This window comes from Martes martes, assembly GCF_963455335.1.
Source record: "Martes martes genome assembly, chromosome: 6".
NCBI classification, from domain to species: Eukaryota; Metazoa; Chordata; class Mammalia; order Carnivora; family Mustelidae; genus Martes; species Martes martes.
The window spans coordinates 25,223,005-25,250,881 of NC_137893.1; the positions used below are offsets into that span (position 1 = coordinate 25,223,005).

Here is a 27,877-nt window from a genome sequence, read left to right on the forward strand (position 1 = left end):
TCCCTGTGCACCTTCCAGTATTCTGGAGCCTCTCCTGGGGGCCACCATTCCGTAGCCCTGAGTCCTCTCTGAATAATGCTTCAGCTGTCACGGCTAGTCCACCACCTGGATCTACAGGTTTCCTCCCTGAATTTCTCTCCTTTATCATCGTTTCCGGCACCTCCACAGTGGGCCGCGAGTCGAAATACCGCAGTGACTTGAGACAAGTCATTCAGCCCCTGTGGGCCTCGGCATCGTCAGTGACGTGGTGATTTACCAGCTTCCCCAGATGAGCGGGGTTTTTGTTCATTCTTTTAATCCAACAAATGCTTATCCAGCTCTTTGTGTGTCAGGTACTTTTCCACTGCTGGCGACAGAAGCGGGGACAAAACACAGTCCCTGCTATCGTAAAGTTGACACCCCAGTGAGCTGAGACGGACATAAATGAAGAGCCAGGGTGCGCATCTGCTCCTACTAAGTGCGGCAGGGCAGGGGCTGAAGGGGAACCGGAAGGGAGATGGAGGTGTGTGCTGACCCACTGGAATTTTGCCGTAAATCTGTGTGCTCGACTGCAAACCCAGTGCAGGCTCTACTGTGCGGGGCTACGTGACAAGATAGTGGTGCTGAGACCACAAACAACTAGATGATTAATGGCACCATTACTAATATTATTATTATTAGACATAATTCCTCCTCACCTGCACAGGTGGCTCCCAGGTTTCCTGACCAACTTCCCTTGACTTTGGGCTCCCCTTCTTCTAGAGCTTCTGTCAAACTGTTTTCAGCAAGACACTCCGAGGTCACGGCCTTTCCCTTCTTGTGTTTTCTACGGCATCCGTCTAAACTCGTATGCTCAGGGAGAGCCTTCACGACCTGGTCCCACCTTCTCTCCCCCCAGCTCTAGGGTGCTGTGCTCCCTGATCCCATACACACCAGCCCCACTCCAGCCATGCGCTGCCTGACAGAGTGCCTGTTTTACTCCGATCTACCTGTAAAAAAAAAAAATCTACCTTGGGAGGCACCTTAGAGATTATCTAGAGTCCCGCTGCAGGCGACAGGACAGGCGGGAGAGTAGAGAACCTGGACTGAATCGCACCAGAGAGCAGCATGGTGAGCCCATGCCCTCGGATGCCCAGCGCTCGGATGCAGCAAGGTACAGGTTCATACTGACACGGGCCTGTCTCGTTTGGTGCTTTCGCAGAATGCCAAGGTGTCCCTGAATGCTTGCCAATACACAAATTCTCACCTCTCCCGTGATCGGGCTCTACCAGCCCGTTTGACTTACCAGCCTCCTAAAACTCTGCAAGACTTGGTAGAAAATGAATCGTCAATTTGACTGGTTGTTTCTTCAAACCCTTGACTGCGACCTTGAAACTGTGGTTCCGAAAACAACCGAATCTTTGAAAAAGTCAACAGAAAAACGTCCAATTATTCTCCTAAACACATGAACTCGTTCAGCCTTTGAAACGATGCAAACGTGAGCTGTTAGCTCGTATGACAATAAACTCCTAGGAATTTCATAAATCCTTTAATTTTCTACTTCTGCAGTAATGATCAATTAGAAATACTTTGGCTGCACCATTCACGCTGCTTTAATTCAGAGGCATCAAAGGCCAGTCCGACAATAGAGGCGGGTTTCTAGAGAACACGCTGTCGCAACAAGCTGTGAGGCATGTTAAAGCTTTATTGTGGCCAAAAGTAATTGTTCATCAGTTCTAACATTTACAAGAAATTATATTTTGGAAACATAGTATAGTTTTCCTCCTTCTCAATGGGAGATACTTGCTGACTTATTAGAAACTTGTGTATGCCAATAAAGGAGGCTACAGTGGTGTTTGCGCCTCTGTAATTAGGGCTGTCTGAACTCTGAACACATCCATTAAAAAGCCTCAATAACAAATGTAACACCTCAGTTGAGGCAGTCAGCATTCAAAGGCTTGAGTGAGAGGCCATATAAGAGAGACCATATAAAATGTTTGTCTAATGCGGACACAGCAAAGATGAAAATTCATTTTACTGTTTAGAATAACTACATGTGTTGTTTGAGATATTAATGTTAGTGTATTAATGTAAATTGACCCAGCATAATGATATCAAATTCAACTTTATATCATAAGAGCATTTTATAAGAAATATTTAGATATGGGTATGTGTTGTCAAGCACATAAAGGAAACCTAAATCTAATTTTAAAATACAATTATGCTTTCAGGTATAAAAATGGGTGAAACTAACAAAATAGCCCAAATGTCTCACATTTTACACATAAGATCAGCTTTTCAGTGGAAGCCCCTAATTATAAAAGAAGAGATTATTTTTTAACTTACCTGATTTCTTCTCCTTGGCCCAGTGAAAGAATCCTAAGAATTTTTAAAGGGAAGAGAGAAGGAAATGAGTAGAGCAGATACCTCGAAAAAGTTTTTTCTTCCAGATCATTAGCAATCACTGTTAAAAAAAATCTCAGAATAGTTTTTACAGTGTTACGAATTACATGAACCAGGAGTACACATTAAGGAAATCCAGAATTCAGTTAAATATTCTCATAGAAAAGTATTAACTCCTTACCAAACAAATGGGTTGAACAGAAGAGATCCTACAACTTTTGCCTCCCCAGTCTTCAAAACTGGTGTACAAGCCTTTATCCAGTATATACTGCTCTCCTGTGAAGTCAGGATTCTCATAGGCTACCCATCTAAAGAAACAAAAACAATGACTTGTTATAGTTCACAGTTTACATGTATGATACAACTATCAAACCCACTTAGGAAAACACATAACATAAGACACTTCCATTTGTTTGAATAATGAGTAGTCTTGATTTTTCTGATTCTCTGTTAGTCTTCTGGGAGACCTGTCTGTATGACAAATCAAAGTGACAAGGGAAAAGTATCCTTACCTGAACCTTTTAGCGTTCTCATGTAGCAAATCCTATTCCCCAAGAGAGCTCCGGTGGGGATATTTGTCTGTATTTCTTTCTAATTCTGTTCTAAGGAAATAATCTGGACTTCCAAGAAGTACTTATAACATTCTCTTAGTAAGCAAGCAAGAGTTCTTTTTGTTATCGACATTAATATTTTTCCAGAAAGATTACAAGAAACTATGTCTCTGTTATACAACAAACCACAGTGGAAAAAAAAGCTGACAGAAGAAATCCTTTAAAAAAATACAGCTAGGGGAGAACAGCGTATACTCAGGTCTAGAGAGGTGACAGACTCCAGTGTACTGGCAAACTATAAGAAATTGGGCATTCCTGGGGAAAAGGGGGAGAGAATGGCAATGGGGGGAGAGAATGAAGCTGGAAGGGAGGAAACAGAGGCAGAAGTAGGATACCTCTTTTACAAATCACAGTAATTTTCCTCTTTTGGTGAAAAACACATTCTTCAGGTTGGCAGATACACACAGAGAGATAATTCTCATGCTGTGTGCAGGAAATTCAAACCCAGGGAAGTAGTGAACTATCCCTGAGTTTAAATATTATTTGAAACAATAAGGATGATTAATAATTACATGACCTTCATGTTCTGTGTAATCATCTTTATGTATAAACACATTGGTCAAAGTTCAAGAGCTGGATATCTTTATAAATATATTGCTTTCCTTTTTGCAAGGCCATCACAACAGTTCAAGAATTATTTGGGTTATACGTTTTGTTTCTTATGCAAACCGTTATGATTTTAGCCAAGTTGACTGTAAAGCAAAATTCTCCATATCCTGAGTGGATTTATGTCCATTTGCTTAACAAAAAATGGCTCCAAGTTTACCATTAAAAAACAAACAAACCAACAAACATACCAAAAATACAGCTAAGTAATTAAAATCTTATTGGGGACAGGATTTCTGATGTGACCTGACTATGTAGAGTAAGCAACACTGAACAAACAGTCAGAAATACTAAACTCTCTCCTGGGATGTTTTCTCTCACCTTTCAAGTGATCTACATTCAGAAGATAATCAACAAAACCAACTTATTGATGCCGCTTCCCAGCCAAAGATAGCCTTTGAAAGTTTTTCGGTTCTGTTATATTCGAGAGATAACTCTGCATCTCCTCCTGAGTTCATTCGCTGCCTTCCTGATCTACTCACAGCGGAAAGGACGAACACCACGTGCCTGTAAATATACTCAGAACTTTCCAAAATGCTTTCACATCTCTGACCACAATCAATCTAGGGAGAACAGGTCTTCCCATTTTACAGGAAGGAAAAGCTGCTAAAGACACAGAAAAGTGAATTCACTGATTCTTCAGCAAACATTGCCTGGTCATTTATTGTGTGCCAGGAGCTAGAGGGCAGTAGGCAAGCAAGGATGGAAGGGACAGTCCCTGCCCTTGAATTGACTGATGGCTGAGGAGTAGCACATGGAATTATTTGCTGTTGTTTGTTCTGGCCGGGAAGTGACTTGTTCAGGGTGACACAGAGTGACACCACTGATCAGCTAGTGGCCAAGGATGGCTGGGCTCCCAACTGGGTCTCCTGAGGCTCCCCACTCTGTGTCATGACCCGAGCTGCCGCTTGTCAAGTCTCCTTTCAGGTACTCTTGTGTTAAGCCATACTTAAAACCGTCCACACACTGCATAACGATCAGGGTATGATTTTACTGTCAAAAGGGCTGGACTTCAGACAAAATCTCAAATGCAGTCACTATTAGGAAATGAACAGCTATCAAGGATAAAAAGAACACCGCAAAAATCTCCAGCATCAAGGAGCTTAGGACAGCGAGCGTCTGCATGCACACTTCTGGCCGTCTGAACAGAGGAACTGCTGGCGGGCCAGCCAGTCTGTTTTAGGAAACGCTGCTCCCCCACTTCAGAACCTCATCCACAATTTTTAAAGCCTATTCTTAAACACTGTGAGGTCAGGAATTAGGAGACCTAGTTCCACCTATGGTCATGACATTCATTTCCAGATAACTTCGAAGGGGTCGCTTAACTTTTGCGAAAGGTCGTATTTTCATCATAGGTAAAGGGGTCCGCCAGGATCCTAGCGCTGACATTGCATGGGGCTATACAGCGCCTGGGAGCCTCAGGGGACAGCCTTTGGCTTCTGAAGAGAAGAGACACTCCAGTGGGAGCATGGGATCCTACCGCGTGGGGAGGAGTATCTGCGTGGCGGGAATACTGACAAAAACCAGGACTTAAAAAAAAAAAAAGAAAGAAAGAAAAAGAGGTTGAGCCATATCATATCAAAGTATTCCTAGCAGTCGCCACATCTGAAACAAGTTAAAGGAAAGCAGAGGGTTCAAAGGCCTTTTTGCTTGATCGACTTCAAGGTTTGGAGGGAAAAAGACTGTGAATGGGGAGAGACGGACCACAGGAGAGAAGGCAGTTGAGTGAGTCTTGGAGGAAGCTTTATCTAGTTTGTTTTAAATATATATATACATACAACTAACAAGTGAGAATACTCTATTTCCCCATAAAATAAAATAAATCACTTCTAAGGAAACACCCAACACCACATAAACCTAGCTACTTCATGGAGGTCGAAGCAAAAAAAAAACCACTTATGAGGATGATACTTGAGTGGACGGTCATGCTGTTTTCCTTCGGAGCTGTAGCCCCAGATGAATCACCCGTGAAGAGGAGGGTAAAACGAAAACCCCAAAACTCAGACCTGAGATTCTCCCTGTATCTGTAACTTCTACTTGAGACTTGTAAGAAGAAAATTCCTTAGTGTCCTTGCCTCAACATATTCTGTCCACGTGAATCAACACTTCCCTGTTTACAAGGCAGGAGGGGGCGGTGGGCTGAGAGCTAGTGCGTGCACCGGCAGGTCCCAGCCTGGCGGAGTCACTACTCAGAACTCCCGGGTGGCAGGGCAGACTGGCCCTTCCGTGGCAGAGAAAAGGAAAAAGAAATTAAAATGACGGCACTCTAATGTTCTTAGCTGGACTCTAGACATAACTTTTTTTGTTCTTGGTTTTTAAAAAACGAGCTCAGTTTCCACCACGTGAACAAGAACGTAACACAGAACTTGTAGGAGCTGCGAGAGGGAGTTTCTTCGGATGTTGCGGTAAGAAACGGAATGCGGTGCCCCACGCTTCCGTGGCTGGATTCATGAGCATCCCTCCTGAAGGCTGGGCTCTGTTTTTGAGCTAAAAATGAGTTTACCACCCAGGGAATGTGTTACCCATGTGATAGTGAATCTCCTGGGAGAGAGCCACAACAGGAATCTCCAAAAAGTTTTCTGAAAAGATTTTGCGTTCCATACTGAGAAATGAAGACCCAAACTAAGATTCTTATTTGCCAAGAAGAATAAAGTCATTAAAATCACTTTTCTTTGAAACTATTAAAAACAAACAGGCCGGACTTCCTCCCTCGTGTTGGCACACCTCAAGCTATCCACCTCAGGAGGCCCAGGTCCATTGCCACCTCTTCAGCCAAAGTCTCCCCTGCACACAACCTGGAAATCAATCTCTCTCTGCTCAGTATAATCTCTAGGTCTTCTGTAGCTATGATTATGTTTTATATGGGTACTGTGACTTCTGTGAGAACTTAACAGAATGCTTTGCATGTAACAGACCTCAATCAATAATTGTCAGATAACCAACTAAATGAACTATGAGGAAGCAGCTGGCCCTGGTGAATACAGAAGCCCTTCCACAACCGCAGAATTTAAAAGGAAGTGGCGTGGGGAGGTGATGTGTGCACACCTCCCTTCCACTTCCCCCAATACCACAACTCAACTGCTATCACCAGAAAAAAGGCCTAAGCCAGGAAATACAACAGAAATGACTAAAAATAGAAACCTATAAAAGCAACATTTATAAAGGAAGCTAATTTCAAGTAAACAAAGGCTGGGTTTAAAAAAAAAAAAAAAGACTGGCTCTGGGCATGATTCTACCTGTGCTAACAGCAAAATCTACAAAAATGCCCTAAGGGAATTCTACCCAGCATCCTTTGCTTCCTCATTACTAGGACGCATGCTAGGACGCATGATTGGACTCTGACTAATGGTACCAACACACCTGGTGAGTACCAAAGTGTACAACTGTTTTTCCAGACTGAACTGGTCATTATTTTCCTTGTAAGTAATTAACTTTAAAGGCAATCTAAAATACTAAGAGCCATGGCAACATTTCAGATGACTTCTGCCATGCCATACTTTTCGTCTATGGCAGATTGTAAAATGTTAGGGCGTCATAGCAGGACCTGGTAGAAGGCATGTCCTGCTAGGAATGAAGACCCAGAAGTCCTGGATGTCACCCTGTCAAGATGGCACCACAAGCAACAGCCTACACAAGGATTTGGCGAATGTGACTAATAGTAAAACATTACACTGTAGAAACATCTCAGATATCCAGGGATCCTATGGGAGGCTCCATGAAATACGACAGAATTGAGGTTAGAATGATCCAAATAGCCTATGTTACTCATAAAAAAACCTAGCATCCAACACTTTCAACAGAACCCATGTCAAATAATTTCATCTAATTATATAAGAATACTCTCACTTATAACAAATTCTAACTGACATCAACCTGGATCATAAGGATAATTGTTTAACTTCTTTTAATAGACATGTATTTTGCCCATCCAGTATCTGTCCTCATTTTTTCTGACGTTCCTGGGAAACAACTCACCCCAATCGTATATTAAGTGGCTCCTCTGGGACTGACCCTACCCTGCTCTGAGACTGGGCACATCATACAGGCACAGTCGTCTCCTCGACTCCAGAGATTGGTTCAGGCAGGTACGCATGACCCAAGCTGAGAGAATCAAAGTCAAACCTGGAACTCTCGTGGGAAAGAGGCTCTCTTTCCGCTGTTTTTGAGAAGAACAAAAAGCAGATGATGCTGCCACAGGCCACCAGATGTAAGTGGCCTGCCTAAAACAAAGCCAGCATGGGAAAAAAGCCCAGTCAGGAGACAGAGAGCAAGTTCTAATGACAGTGTCTAAACCCTGACATCCAGCCATAACTGAAGCAAAAATCTTTTCCAGGACTTTTAAGTTATATAGCCTGATAAACTGCACTTTCGTCACTTCTAGCAGTTTAGGTTGGCTTGCAGTCATGTATATCCTGAAGAATCTTGACTGATCATCTTCCAATAAAATCTTACCTTAGCAACAATAAAGCATTCAATTGCTAACTCCAGCTACACTGAAACAGTAATTTTTATGTCAAAATAATAGTGAAGAAATAAAATGGAGCAGATGTAAGGTGTAGGGGCTCCGGGCAGGCCACCCCAGAAATGACCACAATGGCGTATCGATTATTTCAAAGTAAAGTTACTTAAGAAGCAACCTGTGCTAGGGGTGCCTGGGTGGCTCAGTGGGTTAAAGCCTCTGCCTTCAGCTTGGGTCATGATCCCAGGGTCCTGGGATCGAGCCCCGCATCGGGCTCTCTGCTCAGCAGGGAGCCTGCTTCCCCCTCTCTCTCTCTGCCTGCCTTTGCCTACTTGTGATCTCTGTCAAATAAATAAATAAAATCTTAAAAAAAAAAAAAGATTTAATAAAAAGAAAAGAAAGGAAACAACCTGTGCTAAAAGGACTCTCAGACCCTCCTCTGCCTTTCAGAAAACAGGAAAAAATCTCCCATGTGAAAGTTACCCTTCTTGTACCCAGGTGGAAACACATTCTCATCACCAGAGACAGGAAATTTAGAGCTGAGAAGGCTGTATGAACAAACCCTGTTACTTTTTACTACTTTATTACATTAGCCCAAATTCTGTTTAGAATTTCTTACTAATCGAAGCTTCCAAACAAGTTTTATCCTGTCAATTCCTAACAATGTATTGTCTCTCTAAAATATATAAAAACTGCCTGCCTTATTTCTTTGGGTCTCAATTTTCATTATCGGACCTCCATGAGCATGTAATTAACTTTGGTGCTTTTTAATATTTTTCTCTTGTTCATCTATCTTATGTCAATTTAATTCTTAGACCAGCTAGAAGAATCTTGATGGGTAGGAGAAAATTCTTCCTCCCCTGCAAGGACATAGGAAAATTGAATGGGACTTTATTCCAACTTCAGTTTTCTAGTATTAGATCACTATTTTTTATTTGATTCCTGCATAAGAAATCCAGGAGATCTTTCCATGCAGAATAAGAGAAGTAGATCTGTGGATTTCTATCATGAAACCCCCAAATCTACTGTCTACTGCAATGTGATATTATACATAAAAAAAGACTATATGAGAAAGATCTTAAAAAGCAGTTATGAAAACATATAGCAGTACATATTAAATGATTGATTTCATATGTAGTTATTGACATGCTTATTTACTGAGTGCCTATTCTGTGTCAGAGACACTATCAATTTAATACAACCCAAGGTAAAAGTGTTTAAAATCCCGACTGGGTCATTTCACTTACACTCCACTCAGTACATTAATAGACTGTGTCTTCAATCCATATCCGGTCTCCTTTAAGTTAGCAACAATTCCTAATACGTCGATACTGGAACCTTTGGATCCAAAGTTTTTTTCACTGTACATTATCATATGAGCATTTGAAAAGTCCTGTTAAGAAAAAAATTCAAAATTCAAAGCCTAGCCATTTATCATTCAAAAAAGATCAAGTATTATCTATTAGCTTTTTTTTTTAAACTTACACCTAATATAGGCCGTAAAGACTGAAGTTCTCCATTGTAACCTCCCCAATCTTTCCAGTCCTTGTACTCTCCTTCTTCAAGCAGATACTGATGACCTGTAAATCCAGGATTCTCATAAGCAACCCAGCTGCAAGAGAAAGAACATGAAGGAGTCGTAGTTTTCATCTGTGCTAGAAGTGTTCCCATGTATTTATGTTTCATTAACAAATACTAACAGTTAATGAAGCTAGACAGAGACTCATGCACTATGACTATTGGAATTCTTCTCTAAAATTTAAGAGACTAATGGAATGGCCCCCTAAAGAACAACATAAGAAATATACATCAATGTTCTGTAAAGGAGTAGAGGGAGTGTGTGTGTGTGTGTGTGTGTGTGTGTATGTTTAACAAGAACAGACTCAAAAGAACTTCAGCAGGAGCCCCTGAGTGGCTCAGTCAGTTAAGCATCTGACTCTTGATTTCAACTCAGGTCATGGTCTTAGGGTTTGGGGATCAAGCCCTGCATTGAGCTCTGTGCTCCGTGGGGAGTCTGTTGGAGAGTCTCTCTCTCTCTCTCTCTCTCCCCCCTCCTTTGCCCCTCTCCCCACTCACATGCTCTCTTTCTCTCTCAAATAAATAAGTCAATCTTAAAAAAATAACTGCAGCAAATAAAACTGGATAAACTTTTTTTTTTTTTTTTTTAAGATTTTATTTATTTATTTGTCAGAGAGAGAGAGAGAGAGTGAGCACTGGCAGACGGAGGCAGAGGGAGAAGCGGGCTTCCTGCCGAGCAAGGAGCCCGATGTGGGACTCGATCCCAGGACGCTGGGATCATGACCTGAGCCGAAGGCAGCTGCTTAACCAGCTGAGCCACCCAGGCGTCCCTGGATAAACTTTCTTCAGTGACTATTTAAAAATTTTTTTGCCTATTTACAAGACCACTTTCAGTATATACTTCTAACGGAAATATGTAAGATCTATAAAGTGTAAAATATCATAAAAAATAGAAAGTAAACTAATAGTTCAATTGTTTGGAGCATCATATTAATAAACAAGATGTAGATTTGATCAGTGTGGGTCAATTTATTAGTCTTTCTCAGCTGACTGGCCCCAAACCAGCCCTTTGAACCACTGTGTCAAAGCTAGGTCCCAGCTGGCTGAGAATATGTTTGAAATTCACTCTTCCAACTATCTGGAATGGTTTTTTGGTGGTGGTGGAGGTTTGGGGGGTGGAGCCGGGGGGGAACGTGTGTATTACTTTACTAAAGGGATAAAAAAGAAACCCCTCCAGTCACTCCCACCTACTCACATTCCTCTCAGCACTTTCATCGAGCCCACAGACGTAAACGGCAAACTATCATCTGTCTTCTCTTCTGTTTCATCTGCTTCCGCGATAAAACTGCACATTTCTGTTTCTAATTCCATACATTTTCCTTCAAAGAAAGGCTTTTCATAAATAACTACCTATAATAGAAATGAGACAGACCAGTAATTGTAACAAGTTAAATGTCTCAACAGCTGAACATTCAATCAGTCATTTAATGTCATTTCACTAAGTCTTAGAACACAAAACTTTCTGATCATAGTTTTTAAATTAACTAAATAGCAGTATCATCGTTTTAAAACTCTGAATTTTTTTCCTGATGTGGTACAGCCCAAAGCCAGGTTCAAAAGGCAGTTTATAAATAATTGATTTTAAAAAATTGGTTTTGTTCGATGGCTAGAACCGATATTTAGAATTTTGCTTAGGACAAACTAAGGAACCAGAGGATCCTATATTGCTTTAAAAATGAAATATAGGAGTGCCTAACTGGATTCATTGGTAGAAGCATGCAACTCTTAACCTCAGGGTCATGAGTTCAAGCCCCACATTGGATGTGGAGCCTGCTTAAAAAAAAAGAAAATAAAATAAATGCGTCATAAATGTACAAAGTAGAAATAGCAGAAAGGGAGATCTTGTCTTGAGAACTCAGTTTTTTCCCTGGCTAACTGGCAAGCAGCAACTGGCCCTGCAATTAGTAAATACAACCACAAATTATAAACCAAATACAACGATGAACCTTTTAAGCCATGGCCACACATACTGGGAGGGATTATTAGTGCCATTAACCTCATCTTCCAGTCGAAGGGATGGCATGTGTCAGTTGGGATGACTTCCTTTAGCTGCAGTTACGTTTGCTGGTGTGTAAAATCACATTATCTTCACGGGGATGGAATGGGAATAAAATTTTTAAAAGAAATATTTTTACCTTGGGATCTGTGGGGAATTCAACTTTACGTCCACCCTGAAAAGAAAAATAATATGGTCAGAAACACAGGTCTTGGTGGAGAGAATCCTGTTTCATACGACCCACGGCAGCGGGTGGTCAGCGGGCCAGCCTCCCAGCCTCTGGTAGAAGTGAGGTGGCGACAGTTCTGATGTCCCAACGATGCAGAGGGAGAATGAGGAAGGCCGTGTGGAGCCGAGGTGGTCTATAAGCTGGATCTGCGTGGTGGGTTTGTTTTTTAACCTAATAAGCTATGTTTTTTGCTTTTTTTTTCCATTCAGAAAATGTCTCATGGAAATGCATCTCTCTCATTTCCCTTAAAAAGCAGTCCTAAGTTCGGACAGCCCTGGACACAAGTTCTTGGTGGCAGCCACCCCCCCCCCGCGCCGTCCAGCCCCTTGCACAGACTAGCTCTCCAATGGGCTCCCGCTCCAGCCGGGACTTGCTCAGACTTGGCCCATCTCCACTCCTCTCTCCGTTCAACTCCCTGCTGTCCTCATTCAAGGCTGTTTGCTGCCTGGCCTCTGGAGGCACGGGATTCTGCAACCCAGGGCTTACAACATCTTTGAGTTCACACAAGTTCACTCTAGGGTCTGGAGGACTCTTGAAATAATTAGATGAGCTGCTGGCTAGAACTTAAACTAGCCCAAAGGCTGGGTCTGTGGGGTTGGTTATACTTTTAAAACAAAGTTGTTGTAAATCACCAAAAAACTCACGAAGAAGAAGCCACAGAGAAAGCTACTATGACACCAAAATGATAAATGGGGTAAGAGTTAAAATCGGCAGCGGGAAAGTCAGGAGAATATTTTTCACCAATATAGGACGGTTCTTACTTTCTTTTTTTTTTTTTTTTAAGTGCAGCCAAAGGTGCTCACATGCACCAAATGAACTGTAATTATAAAGGAACGTTGCTGATTTTATCAACAAACCAAAGCTGAACCAACCAAGTGCAGTATCCCCCCATTATCTGCATTTCACTTTCCAGTTTGTTACCCGAGGTCAGTCACAGTCTAGAAGCAGAGGCTCCTCCTCCTGACTCAAAGTCAGAAGGTCAGGGGTAGCCTAACTCTGCGTCAGGACGCCCACACCCCTCACCTTGCTTCACCCCGCCAGGCAGGCACTTTACATCTCGCTGCATCCCAGGAAGGGCGATTAGAGTACAGTAAGATGTTCTGAGAGAGGGACCATGCTCACACGACTTAAACTACGGCATATTGTTTACCTGTTCTATTTTATTATTACTGTTCATCTCTTACTGTGCCTGATTTATAAACTGTTATAATAAATGTATAATTTAATTTCTAAATTAAACATCATCATATACATATAGGAAAGAGACATAGTATATATAGGGTTTGGTGCCATCCATGATTTCAGGCACCCACTGAGGGTCTTGGAAAATATCCTCTGTGGATGGGGGCAGAGGAGGGCTAGGTGTACTAAGCACCCATTTCAAAAGTATCTTTTTCCAATGCCCTAAACTTCACAGCTTTGTATATCATTTGAAACAGTCCTCAAAACCTGGGACAATTCTTTCATATACTCACAGAATGAACTGAACTTCGTTCTTTACAAGTGATTTTTAGAAACAAATCATTTATAATGAAAAAGTTATTTATAATGCAAATTAGTTTTGCATGAAGACCAGCAAACACGAAGGGAGGTAATTAACCCACAGGCTTTGGAAGGAGGTAAAGTTAAGATAAAAATTATCTCCATGACTTTCTCATTTGTTTCAAACTGACTCTAGAAAATAGCCACAAAGTGCAATTTCAGAAGCACGACTGTAACAAGAGCCTCCCTCTTGCCACGGGTAGTTAGCGAGCACCTGCTACCGTGGGCACAAACTGTGCTCCCCACGGGGACAAGACAGGAGCAGTCCGCGTCCTCCCAAGGCTTAGAGTTTAGCAGGAGAGACAGAAGGAATGCAGCAAAAGACAGGCGCAGGGTGGAGAGGAAGCAGAGGCAGATGCTGGGGAGGACAATAGTCACACATCCTGTCCCAGGGCTCCCAAAGCTGCCCCCTCCCCCCAACAGCTTCTGATTGCCACAGCCAGGCTGGTGCCCACCTGCCCTGGCCTTCCCAGCTCCGCCCGGGTTCACGCAGAACACTCCCTGACATCTCCATCTAGCACAGTCCTGCGTGGTTTTTAAGACCCAACTTGATTGAGCATGAAGATTTCCTAATCGCATTATTCACAGCACCTCCAAGGTGGACTTTACCCGTCCTTCCTGTTTTCCACCAGGTTTAGTTCTTCACTGTCTTCACTTCCTGAACCTGCCCGGGGCTGCAGCTCTGTGCACCGAGTGTGGCTCTGCAAGGCTGAAAATGCCTCGAAGGCAGACAACATGGGCTTATCCCCATTTTTTTTTTTTCCATCTAGAGCGTCCAGCAAGTCACCCTCTTATCTCCAGCAAGAGGTTCCATCTGCTACAGATCTGTGTTTTTACAAGTCTGGTTTTATTGCTTCCAAGTCCCAGCCTGTGAACTACCAACGTCAAGCTGACAAAGAATCAGACTCCAAGAACGCTTTGTTAGATTTCATTTTTACCATTTTCAGAGGCCGCATGGATCCAATGTACGCTTCTTCTGTGTCCCAGAAGGACAGGTCGGGGTATTCACCAGGTTCCAGGACAAAAGGCATACCCTGAAATCCAGGTTCTTCATAAATCAGCCACCTACGTAAGCACCAAGGAAGAAAAGAGAGGGCTCATCATTTATTTCCAGGGCACACAGGACCCCACCGAGAAGAAAGGAAAGGAAGGGGACGATGTGTATCTGGGCTGTGTATGGTTACACTCGGATATCAGAGCAACCTTAGATTCAAGGAGAATGTGCCATTATATGCTCCTCTTCTTGAGCTTTTACTTGTCCCCTTGTGGTTTTGTCCAGTTAATTTTAATTTATATGATGAATCGCTTCAAAGCCTAAATGTCTGTATCACTTCAAGTCAGAGCAGTAGTTACTTTGTAGCGCTCTATGTATTTAGAGAGGCCATAGCCAGGAAACTCAAGCTTTATTTTATTTTTAAAAATTTTATTTATTTGACATAGAGAGACACAGAGAGTGAGGGAACACAAGCAGGAGGAGTGGGAGAGGGAGAAGCAGGCTTCCTGCCCAGCAGGGAGCCTAATGCGGGTCTCGATCCCAGGACCCTGGGATCATGACCTGAGCCAAAGGCAGACGCTTAACTCACTGAATCACCCAGGCGCCCTCAAGCTTTGTTTTAAAATGTTTTAAAACGGCAACATCTCACTTGTAACTAAAGAATCAGATGTTCCCCCTACTCATTTGTCCCCGTGCCCAAAACTAGTAACAGGTAACATCCACCTAGCACTTACAAGGAATGCCACCCGGAATTTGATCCAGTCCACGCAACAGAGCTATGAGGAAGGAACACTACTGTCCCCATTTTACAGATGAAGTTAAGTAAATTGCCCAGGGCCATGCAGCTGCGAGTACCAGATGCAGGGCTGATCCAAGCTGACTACTGAGCCAGACTCCTACTCATTTTTTGGGAGCACTTTTTCTCATTCCAAAAGTGCACATAATTTACGCTTTTTACAATGACTCAGGATCATCATTGGGAGCATGACAATGCATGGTGGTGTCCTGGGGGCTCTGAAGGTCTGTAAGGCTGCTTGCTCCCAGGCCCGAAGCTTTTTGAGTTCTTGGATCTGATTTTTACGGCTTTTCAATACCACACCCTTTTATCAGGCTTGTCAGCTGTCACTTCCGCTGTGGTCAGAGAACAAGCAGCCCCACCCTCCCTTCATGTGCTAGAAACCAGAAAACCAGAAAACCATGCCTGTTAGAACAGCCTCGAAACACTGTGCACAGTCTGGTCACTTTCTTAGTTCCCCAGGTGAGTTCTGGGAAGGGGAGGTTGTAGAGATGGGACGTTCACGTAAGGGAGGTACTAGAACAGCCCCTTTATACACAAACACGGAACTCTTGGTGAGCACTTATCCTCTCCAATTCCTTGTTAGTCTGGCCAAAGAGTCCTAGCTGGGGTATCCCATTATCCCCAGAACACCGTGCCGAGAAGAAGGTGGCCATAAGTAAAATCTTTTATCAACAAAATGGGTTTGATTCTCCCTCTTTGCCTTTTTCTTCCCAATTTTGGCCCAAGGCACATTTTGGGTGATGGGTTTTGTTAAAGATTCCCTTGGACAAGCCAGTAGCTTCTCTGGACTCCCTAATTATACAGGGATTTACAATCAAAATCCTCCTGAAGACCTGTCAACACACACACACACACACACACACACACACACACACAAATGTTGACAGACTGAGTGGTATATGTGTGGGTTAATGCAAAACAAATTAGTCCACGTGGTTAGAAGTCAGAGTAACAGTTACACTGGGGATAAGAGGATGGCGGGAGGAAGCACAAGTAAGGGACTTCTGAGATACTGGCTGTCTTCTATTTCCTAATCTAGATGATGTTTACACTTCGCAAATTCACTCAGATGATACACTTATGATTTGTTGCGCACTTTTTTGTACAAATATTATCACACACACTTCAATAAAAAATTAAGGGGAAAAAGGCTTATCTTTTAACAAATAGCACTACAGTGCCCTAAACCACAAGAAAATGAAGGCTAAGAATGGGGTCCTTTAGACCTCCTTAGGTTTGAGGCATGAGAAGTAGGGATGCGTTACCCAGTTCTTAGAGCTCTAAGCTCTCACAGACACACCACACCTGGGTTTCACACCCCAACTGATGGCAGTTCGTCAGAAATGGTGCTACTGGGCTACCGAGCCAAGGGCCGTGGAGTCTGAGTCCTCACAAGTGAATGGGTGGCACTTTCTGTGAACTCAGCACGCGGCTCATAGGCAGGTGCTGGGGAGCACTGAGGGATAGCTGAGCCCAGGACCGCGTTCAGGAGGCCTTTCCTTCCACAGTCTGAGGTGAGGGCATTTACTCATCTGATACGAAACACTTCACTTTTTCTTGAAGCAGGTGATTTAGTCACGTAACATTTACAGAAGGGAGGTAATCTGGGGTAAAGGGAAATTTGTCAAAAGACTGAACACAAACACACTGGAAAGGACGGTTCCTCGATGAGCAGGAAGGAAACTCAAACCCACACTTATCAGTGTTGGGTGGACTTTGGAATCTCAAAAGTCGTCCACAGAGCATGATTCATTTTTCCCAAGTTCTAGTCCCATAAGATACATTATTCATGAGGCCATCAGGAGAGGGGGAAACTATCTTCAGGCAGTGTTATTTCAGGTTCTAAAAGTCCTCCTATTTTTCCCATGTACTTAGGTAATGAGCTCTTACCTACATTATGAATAAACAGTATAACTATAAAGTGTGAGCTTTTTAAAAAAATGATAAAAAAATACGTATTATTTCAACAACGTCCCTTTGTATGTTTATAATGGCTATCTATATGTTGATTAAAAACATTCTGTAATTATTCTTTTAGAAATGCCTTTTAGCCACACAAGAAACATCGATCTTCTCTTGTTCACTTATCCTCAAACAAACAGCATTTCCAGCATTTCCCTCAGTCTTACTCTCCAGACACGGCTCCCTGGGAGTGCTGGCTATTTACAGAAACCAACTGGATACATGAAAGATTAAATATGAATATGCCAATTTGAGGTTGCTCTGAAGAGGGTGAGCTATGACTCTCAGAGGGGAAAATGTCCCTTTACAGTGGAGAGTTGTGGGAGGCACCAATTTTTTTTTTAATTTTTTCAGTTTAAATTCAATTAGTCAACATCGAGTACATCATTGGTTTCAGATGCAGTGTTCAAGGATTCCTCAGTTGTGTATGACACTCAGTGCTCATCACAGCACATGCTGGAGGCCCCAATTCAACCAAGCAACCCAACTCAGTACGGTTAATAGGAAGCTGGGTAGCACATGCCGCCTTTTGTGATGCAACGTGACGATGTAGCACTACCCATATGAAGGATCCTTTCCACACCTGCATCTGATCATGCCTCTAGACGTAACCCGTTCAATACAGAAAATTCAGGCAACACTGGGACAAGTTAAATGATATGAGGAAATGCTCAGAGACAAAATCAGATTGTGGTATATTCTCTAAGACATCTGACCTAAAATCTTGCAGGGACAGAAGTGTAAAATAAAGGTATGGGAAAACCACAAAATTCCAGAGAGAGTTTATGGCTGTGGAGTTGGGGGGATGGGCCCAGGGTGGGCCACGCTGGGTGCTGTTCTCAGTGCTGGTAAAGGTGAGGTCCTAAGTTAGGTGGCAGGCACACGGGGATCTTAGTAGCGGGCTTCATAATTCACACATAACATCTTCTTCTGTATATATCAGATATGTCACAATAAAATTGACAAAGAACATTTGGCTATTCAAAACTGTCCCTTGACTTCTAAATTTAAAATTTTAGAAATTCCTCATTTTCCCAAAAAGAATTTGACAAGCAATGCCCTTCTTGTGTGTATGTGTAGAAGAGTTTAACCCCCATTACATAAATAGGCCCTGGAATAAATCTAATGGAGTCTAGCGGAGTCCCTCACACAGCGAAGACCTCTTGGCTACCGGTTCAGGGGACCGATGTGTCAAAAGAAGCAAAATGAACTCAGGTGTTTACTAGCAGTTGAATTCTCCCAACCCATCAAGACTCCCCTTGAAGATCTATAAAAGTACTAATGACCTGTTCCCAAAGCCAACCAACCAAGTTCAAGGACCCCAACTTGGAACTGACATCCAAACCAGCTTTCTATTATTCCTAATGGCAACAGAAATGAACAGCCATGAAAAACCAGACACTGTGGCAGGTTTGTGACTGGACCTTGTGAGAGGAGTTAAACTCACTAGAAAGGTAAGAGACGTTACTTAGGTGTAGCTCTTTATGCCTCGACAGAGCCCAAGCCTGAGTCATGAAGCCTTCCAGACATCGAGATGAACATATTATAGCAGATGCCCATCTCATTCTTTTAAAGAAAGTGGTCCTTCTCAATTTAACATTAATACATTAAGAAATAAAATATACCAATCTCTTTGATGTGGAAAAAAAACTAAAGGCAGCAGGAGATGAAGCCCTTGTCTTTGTCTAGATTCCTCCTTTCCTTCTCAACCACCAAATATAAACATGCCCAAGGCTCAGATGGCTTCCCTACTCCCTTTGAGATCTGTCCAGCACAGGATTTAAAGACCTTCTCCATGCTGCCCACTCCTGAATTTTCACCTCCAGCTTCCCTCCTGAACTCCAGTCCCCTGTACCCAGTCATCTTCCTGTCCCCTCACCTGAATGTACAGTTGGCCTGTCCAACTTCACCTCTCAAAACTAAACTGTTTTCTCCATCCCAATCAACGCCAGGGTCTCAGGCCCTCACCCCTCACATACAGTCTGTCAGCAAACTTGACAGCTCTATCAGGAAAATGTGTCCGGCATCTGACCACCTCTCACCAGCACTGTCTAAGCCACCGCAACCTCTAGCCTATATAACTGCATTGCCTCCACTCTTGCCTCTTTACAGTCTATTTTCTACAGAGTTGCGAGAGTGATTTTTCCAGAGCACAAGTTAGATCAAAATCCTCCTGTGATCCCCCATGTCAGAGTAGTCTAAAATCCCTCCCAAGGCCTGCCACGAGGCCTCTCTGTCATCCCAATCCTCCTAGCTCACTGCGGTCTGGCCACCTTGACCTCCTAGCAGTTCCCCAAACACACCCAGCAGGTCTTTGCAATCGCTTCCTGCCTGGGACTTGCCCCCTGCCCCTCCCGCTCGGGCATCTTCAGGGCTGACTCCCTCACTTCCTCCAGGCCTCCACTGAAAATGTCACCAGAGACCTTTCCTGCCATCCTATCTAAAATGGCACTACCACTATTCCTCTCTCTAACTCACGTTTCTTGTAGTATTTTCCCTCTGACACATTAACACAGGTATTATCTTATGCACAGCCCACTGACAAAACTTTTGAGCCTTCTCTGACTATATGAATATTTATAAAGGATATATACTATCACATAATATATTATGAATTTAACAGAAAACTTGCACAAAAATAAAATCATAAAAGGAGGAGATTTTAAATGAAATATGAAGAAACTTCCTTGTGTTTTCCTGGCACCCCAGTGGCTGTCTTTTGCTGCCCCGGGCTTGGTACTCCCCTTCAGAGACCACCGTATTTAGGACTGACACCTGCACCTTCTGTCCTGATCTCCCCCATCTCAGATATTCCCACTTCCTTCAAAATACTTTTGCAGTTTCCTGTAATTTCTGAAACCAATGTCCTAGGGGCTCTAGACAGCATTGTGTGAAAATGTTCAAGGAAGGAAAGTACCACGTGTGTTGGCCTCCGTCCCTTGTGAGATATCAGGAACACATGCTTTGGATTACCTCCTTTGGATTACCATGAAGGTAAAAGCTGTTACTCAGCTCGGTATGAATCAGGTTCCTCTGTGATAAGGAAATCCCAACACTAAACATGCAGTTTTTTCCTCCCCGGCACTTCCCCCAAGAACATTATTGTTTCTAAGAGAGCTGAATCATAGGAACTCAGGTACAAAAGAATCAGAATTTTATGTGCCTTATGAGAAAAAAAAAAAAAAACACCACCTTTTAGTTAATAGCTACTTAATAGGACACAGATCAGAGTATCTTAAGTCTTTCCAGTAGGACACTCACCAAAAAAGCTTCACTAAAACTGTATTTGAGGGCCACCTGGGTGGCTCAGTTGGCTGGGCGTCTGCCTTTGGCTCAGGTCATGATCTGGGGGTCCTGGGATTGAGCCCTGCATCGGGCTCTCTGCTCAGTGGGGAGCCTGCTTCTCGCTCTCCCCTTCCTTCTCCCTTTGTGTGCTTGCTCTCTCTCTCTCATATAAGTAACTAGATTTAAAAAAAAAAAGTTGTATTTGAAACAAAATACTTACGTGCCCCAGTGTACTTTAATGGAACAAGTCTTCTGCATTATACCAAATCCCTGCATCTCTTCAGTGTCATCAAAGTAAGAATTCAGGAGCCCTAACCCTTCCCGTTCAGTGAATAAGTCAATCTGACTAACTCTGTAATCCTGAAGAAAGAAAGAAAAAAAGGTACACATATTTAATAATTACACCATGTACTTAACTGTACAATAAGCTCATTATCCTTTCTTTTTGAGTAATTACAACAAATTTTAAATACACACATACGGCTCACAGAGCACCTGCCATCTGCCCCTTCCCCGTTTTCAGCCACGACTTAGAGGACTATGTGGCTTGTGAGGTAGCCGTGTTGCTTTAGCCATCGAGCGCAGTGTGACATTCAAGCAAAAATCCCCAGAAGTGTATTTCACTAGAGTTCTGGAACATATTTATTTCTCTCATCCTCACTGAAAAAACTGTTTGGCTTTCCTTGGTGACTGGAGTTTGAGTTGTTTTAGTCAGACATGGCCATCCAAGTCCAGAGGCTCTCTAGTGCACAGAGGCGCTGCGTTTGGGGCCTTTCTCAACTGCTGTTTTGTGCCTATAAATCCCCTGTGGTAACTCTCCTTGACTGTGGACCAAATCTCTAAGATGTTGGTTTGGTCTAAGTTGTGAGAGCAATGGTACACATCTGTGGTGATTTACAAATCCCTGTACCGTGCTCCGTGTACCATGCTGTGTAACACGCCGCCGTGCTCGCCCTGCCCATCAGACACGCTAGAGGCCTCCGCTGGCTGAGTCCCTACGTGTTAGTCAAACACTTAGTGAACTTAAATCTTGCTGAGCTAGGTCCACTGAGGTACAGAAGAAATTACACTTGGGTGGGTTCAGCGGAGGCTTTCTTAACCATTACCAAAAGGAACAAATTTAATGAACTAAAAAGGTGACCCCCTTCAATGTGTTGTGATTTATGTTCATATTTCAAGCAACCACAAACATAATCAGTTAAAAAAAAAATCATAATGTATCAGGAACCAGGAATGTATCCTGATCCTTTAATACGACACCTTTCAGAAAAATTCACTCCAGTAAATCAGCAATTTACAATTAAATGCCCCTAAATGTTCATATAATATTATTTAAAATAGTAACAAATCTAGAAACAGCCTTAAGTTGCACAGAGAAGGTAAAATAAAGGATGGTACATCATTTCTTGGAAACCTCAAACCACGTAGTGACATGAAAAGCATGAATTGCATTAAGATGGCTATTATTAAAAAAAAAACATGGCTATTATCAGGCAAAACAGGAGACCCCTCTTTACCAACATGCTTCATTTCCCTTACCCTACCCTCCCAAGTGCCTTTAAATCCCCACCCACCGGCATCTGATACAGTTATACATCACTAAGAGATGTTGGCCAAAGGGAGTGTGATCTTCAGGGAAATGGGTATGGAGAAAGAAAAAGGATTGAGAACTACAGGTTTTTTGTTTTTTGTCTTGTTTTGTTTTTTTCCTTAAGTGGTAGAGCCCAGTGCGGGGCTTGAACTCACAACCCTGAGATTATCATGATTATCACAATCATCATGATTACAACTACAGAAAAAGCAGACTGAAATATGGCCAGCACAGAGCAGAGAATTCAGAAAATTTAAGAGAGGATATCTCATGATGGCAGATTGGGATGATGGGCTTACACACTGCTTTATTACCAATATTAGTAAAGCAATAAATAAAGAGTGCAGGGAAATTAGCACACTGACTATGACAATTTTAAATGGTGTCCCTCATGTCTTCTGTAAGGTTTATCATATTATGTACTTAAAACTATTAAAAGATAAGTCATTTAGAATACCAATGATCACTGAAGTCACTCAGAAATGTTGACTTAAGAATCAAGTGGCATTTTCCTCTGCCAAAAACTGTTACTCATTCTTACTCACTCATTTCATAACATTCCTTCTCTTCCTATTACACTCAAACACCCATCTCTGTTACACGAATGGAGTTTTAATCTTCCACTTGGAAGATACGATTAACTACATTTTTAAAGGTGAAGAATCATCAAATCCCAACAGACACAAAGAGAGACAACTTCTTCATCAACAAATAAGGAACCAAGACATTTTAGCCAATCCTTAAAGTGACCTCAAGTACCTACTGTTTTTAAACCCACATGAAACCCCAGAGTTGAACTTTCAACTGGATTTTTTGGGGATTATTTTTCCAAAATAGAATTCCTATAAGCTGCTCAAGGTAATCAGAACTCACACAGCAACCAAAAAACAAAGTAAAAGAAAAATCTGTTCATATAGAATTCATCCAAACCAGGTTATTAAGTAAAATACATTTTTGGAGATGGGGATGGGGCACAGGAGTGAGAAATTAACCTTCAAAATTTATTATGAAAAAAATGACTAATCAGAATGTTTCTTTTCTAATTCAAGTGTACGAACACTGAAGTTATTGAAAATATATCCATAGAGCACCAATCGAACATTTTTCCCAATCTCTTATTTCATAACATGAACTTTTCCCTCAAAGAAAGAATCATCCTCGGCATTCAATAAATACTTGCTGACTGAATCTGGTTTTCCCATAACCTACCTGGACCACATGTCTGATTGAACCAATCACCACGGGCTTAGTAGACTCTGCCTCCTCATTTCTTTCCAAAACATCTTCTAAACCCCAGAGACCAGAGAGTTCCAATTCTCCTTCTTCTAAGGGGATGGTGTGCCCTTCGAAATTGGGTTTCTCATACAGAATCCAACTAAGAGTAAAACACAGCAAAACTATTAGCTGGTGTTGGTAAGAAAAGTTTTGATGAATTGAATATTCTAGCTAATAGCCTCCCCTACCCCGTCCCCTTCTTCCCTCTCCTTTTCCCCTTCTCTTCTCCTTCTTTCTCTCTCACATATTGTGGCCAATTATCATATATACACCGGCCAATTCTCTAGCAATTAAAATATATAAACTCTCTCTAAATTTACTGAGCATAATTAAACCTCTGAAAATCCAAAAACTGTATCAGGATTGTAAAGAACTTTTGGTATCGATATGAACATCGCAGAGTCACTGATGTTCTATACAACGGTCAGTTCATGAACAGTTATCAATGGTAATACATTGGGTAAGTGGACTTTTCCTAGAATTCTTTTTTCTCCCTATATGTGTAGAAAATACTTCTAGAGGGATTTTACTTATATTCTAGAACTGTATCAATGGATATATTGGTATAAAATATTGATACAAAAAAAAACTATATGCATGTTAACGGAGAGCATTTTAAAAATACCCTTCCCAACAACAAACATCCAAACACTAAAGAAAATCTCATGTCAATATATGACAGTGCTGCTCTTAGATGCTTATGCTTTCAAGAGAGAGGCCAACAAAAGTTGAAAAAAAAAACAAAACACTGGGGTGCCTGGGTGGCTTAGTCAGTTAAACATCTGCCTTTGGTTCAGGTCATGATCCTGGGCTTCTGGGATCGAGTCCCACATGTGGCTCCCTACTCAACAGGAAGCCTGCTTCTCCCTCCCCCTCTGCCGCTTCTCCCTCTCCCTCTGCTGCTTCTCCTGCTTGCTCTCTTCTCTCCCTCTCTTTCTCTGATAAAGAAATAAAATCTTAAAAAAAAAAAAAAGAGCACTCTTATATTAAAAACAAAATTTATATAATATTTGTTTTTAGTGTTATTTTTGGTCTTTAAGAACAAAAGCTAATTATATTTTCGTGATGAACGTGTTGAATACATAGAAAAACGTTATAATATGTAAAACCTAACAGGAAAGATGCCGCATGTATAATCAGATGGAAAAGACAAAAACAACCAAAAAAAGCCTTACTAGTTTTTTAAACCACAAATGTCTAAAGCCCAGCCTTCTTTATCTCAAACAAGATCGGTATCAAAGATAAGTGCTTATGCCAGATAAGTGATTTTTTAAAAATGGCTTTTCTTAATTCAACTTCCTTTGTATTTCCCAGAAGCTGTCAAGCTGGTAAATCATTTTTTCACCAGTTTCTTTAATCAAAACCATCAGTTGCTGAGAAGCTGGAAAATAAATTTTAGGTTAGTCATTCACAATGTCTTTTCTCATAGAACACTGAAAATTCTACCAACAGGATTAGCGCAATTCTTCCCAACCTCACTGAAAATTCATAAAGCAGAAGTGTTCGTGAGGACTCGGAGTTCTGGTAGTCCTGGCCAGTGTGATGTGGGGTATATGGGAAAAGAAAATTGTACTGCTGCACACACCTGACTTTTCTAGCATTAATGGGCATCGTCTCTATAAAGCAGAAACATAGTTCAAAAATGTAATTTCTTAGACATGAATTTCTTGCAATACCCCCTAAGACTAGTATTTTCTGCTCTTGACATTACTAAAGGCTTAATTTTAAATAAGTACTGAAGACCAAAAAGGTAACTAGAAATGTAGAACACAAACCCTCTAAAAGTCAGGAACCCAAAGCACCGGTCTTACCATCCTCTGACGACCTTGACGATGACCACCGGGGAGAGGCTCCAAGAGCTGCAATCCTCAACGTCACTGAAAACTTCAATGCACTCGTCAGAGACATCAGGGTCCCTGAAGATCACTACCTACAAGAAAATGAAAGTGGCAGCACATGGTTGGACGTTATCAGACCAAAATAAAATCCAGACTAGAAAGAGAGCATCCATCATCTTACCTTTCCAGGCCGGGGATTGATTTTATTTGTAAGACTTCCTCTGAGGGTCTGTAATCAGATGAACAAAAACACAACAAATTAAACTTTGTGTAATACTCTGCAGAGTTTCTCTGCCCACGATCTATTTATTTGCCTCAAAATTCATCGATTTTGAGACAATCCACCTTGATATGTGCCAAAGCTATATTAAAGCTCTCTCTGTGTCCACACTGTTATATTAAGAGCAGTTTTTCTCCTCTAGCTAAATGTGCTATTTCAATTTCTCCTGATTTGTTTGTTTGTTTGTTTTTAGAGAGACAGGGAGGGAGGGAAGGAGGAGGAGAGAGAGCGAGCAGGGGGAGGGGCAGAGGAGGAGGGAGAATCTTAAGCAGGCTCCACACCCAGCTAGGAGCCTGATGCATGGCCTGATTCCACAACATGACCCCAAATCAAGAGTCAGACAAACAACTGAGCCACCCAGGAGCTCCTCAGTTTTTCCTCATTTTCCACCAGTCTAAAAAATTCAGGGCCCAAGAGTCAGATCTATGTTTTACATCAGTGCACAGAATAAGAATTCAGCTAAGAAATTATAATTCAGGGGCACCTGGGTGGCTCAGTTGGTTAAGCAACTGCCTTCGGCTCAGGTCATGATCCTGGAGTCCTGGGATCGAGTCCCGCATCGGGCTCCCTCCTCAGCATAGAGTCTGCTTCTCTCTCTGACCCTCTCCCTTCTCATACTCTCTCTCTCTCAAATAAATAAAATCTTTAAAAAAAGAAATTATAATTCAATCTCTATATAATATCAAATACAGAGAAATTATAAAGTATTAATCACGTATCTAGAAGGACCTACATCAATGTTACATGAATCAATAAATATTGTCTTGTAACAACTTACTATCATATCACAAGTATTAGTTTAAACAAAAGAGAGCTTGTGGTATGTATCACAATGTATATTGCACATAGTATCCTTAATCCTCCCTTTTTGAAGGACAAAATATATTTCTGTATGGTTCCAAAACTAATCATTTTCAGAACACCTGACAAGACCAGTAAAACCAGAAATGCATAACATAATAAAAATAGTAATTAGACATGAAAAAATATACAATACAGACTACTTTCAATGCTGACCAGGATGCTTATTCTAAGGACTGCCTTTGACCTGATCACTCTTGCACCAGGCCAAAGACGACAGGAAGGCCTCAGTAGAACACTATCAAAAATCAAAATGGCATCTACTTATTTATATATGCACATTAGAAGTGAAATAAGCTGAAGAAAAGGCCAGACATTTAAAACAAAATTCACATTAAGACAATAAAGACAGAATGCTCATAGAGTAAACAAAGCCCACAAGACCTATGGAAAAACAAAAAATGAAAATTTTTAACCATAAAAACACTTAGAAAAAGTATGAAAATACTTTGTTTCTCCTTTTTACTCCATTTGGTTTGATTTTTCAAGAGATTCCATAGGGAAACTGTATACTCTGTTGTCAGACTCATCAAACTGCTATCAGATAAGAGAAGTGATCTAAGAATGAGTAAAAAGAGAAAAGAAGGCTGTAAGGAATGGAAAGTAGGCCAGTGGAAATTCTGTGCTTAAGAGAAATACCTAAAAATCTTCTGATTTCTGAGTGCTACGGGCTGATTCAGGTTTGTTTGTTTACCACAGTGGTTCTCCAAGTGTGGTTCTGGGGCCCTTGGAAGATCCCCAAGAACCTTTCAGGAAGTCAATGAGGTCAAAACTCTTCTCATACGAAGAGGGTATTTTCCCTTTTCAGTCTCTTTCTCTCATAGGAGTGCAGCGGAATGTTCCAGAAAGCCCAGGATGTGTGATGACACCACCGTTCTGATGGTTAACGGAAGGTGTCCTTGTGTGTTCTCAGGCTTTACAGTTTTCTTACTGTTAACTTCTATGATAATCAATTCCAGCAGGCACAACTCATGTGAACAAAAGCTCTTTGGGGACCTCAATAATTTTTAAATATAAAGGTGTCCTGAGACCCAAAAGTTTGAACATTTTTGAAAAGGGGGATCTGAACTTCCTCTGGACACCCAACCATACATTTCAAAAGAGCTTCCAAAATGGTATTCTATGCTAGGCTTGAGCCAAAGCCCACACAACAAACAGAAACACGCTACAGTACCCATTCAAATGAAGAAGAGGGCACGGTATCTTCTGGCAGATTATACTATGAGACAAGATGGTCTACACTGGCCAGACAGCCTAGTTCACAGCGTGGGCAACAGGAATACAGAGGCCCACTCCTGTTTGGGGGCCAGCAGAGCTGTGCTCTAGAACTTATACTCTACCTGCCTCATACATCATCCTCCCTCCCCTTGAGCATCATGCTTGGTAACAGAAAGATACGCAATTCATACCAAAAACTCAGTAGAGAAAACAACCGGAATTCGGATGAAAGAGGATGGAGAAATCATAACTGTTCCTCAAAGTCATATGTTGCTGCCCTCTCTAAAATATTAAAGGTAGGAAAAACAGTTTGGTAGGAAAAACAGTTTCCCTGACGAAACTTCCAAGTAAAGATAAATGATTTCCTGAATTACATGGGATAATCATCTAAT

The 27,877-nt window shown here is 41.8% G+C and overlaps 1 protein-coding gene across 1 annotated transcript in view; it reads right to left on the reverse strand.

The window, feature by feature from the left end:
* The window catches only part of CRYBG1 (crystallin beta-gamma domain containing 1), a 47,160-nt gene that overhangs the window by 10,263 nt on the left and 9,020 nt on the right, over positions 1 to 27,877 (reverse strand). Inside the window, exons 3-14 of the mRNA XM_080807269.1 lie at positions 25,308 to 25,355; positions 25,100 to 25,218; positions 23,223 to 23,388; positions 20,643 to 20,782; positions 14,321 to 14,447; positions 11,751 to 11,786; positions 10,811 to 10,965; positions 9,523 to 9,649; positions 9,285 to 9,430; positions 2,543 to 2,669; positions 2,305 to 2,337; positions 1,265 to 1,377 (exon numbers count right to left, since the gene is read on the reverse strand). Of these exons, the coding sequence (XP_080663395.1) occupies positions 1,265 to 1,377; positions 2,305 to 2,337; positions 2,543 to 2,669; positions 9,285 to 9,430; positions 9,523 to 9,649; positions 10,811 to 10,965; positions 11,751 to 11,786; positions 14,321 to 14,447; positions 20,643 to 20,782; positions 23,223 to 23,388; positions 25,100 to 25,218; positions 25,308 to 25,355 (1,337 nt within the window). The remainder of the gene's footprint in view (positions 1 to 1,264; positions 1,378 to 2,304; positions 2,338 to 2,542; positions 2,670 to 9,284; positions 9,431 to 9,522; positions 9,650 to 10,810; positions 10,966 to 11,750; positions 11,787 to 14,320; positions 14,448 to 20,642; positions 20,783 to 23,222; positions 23,389 to 25,099; positions 25,219 to 25,307; positions 25,356 to 27,877) is intronic.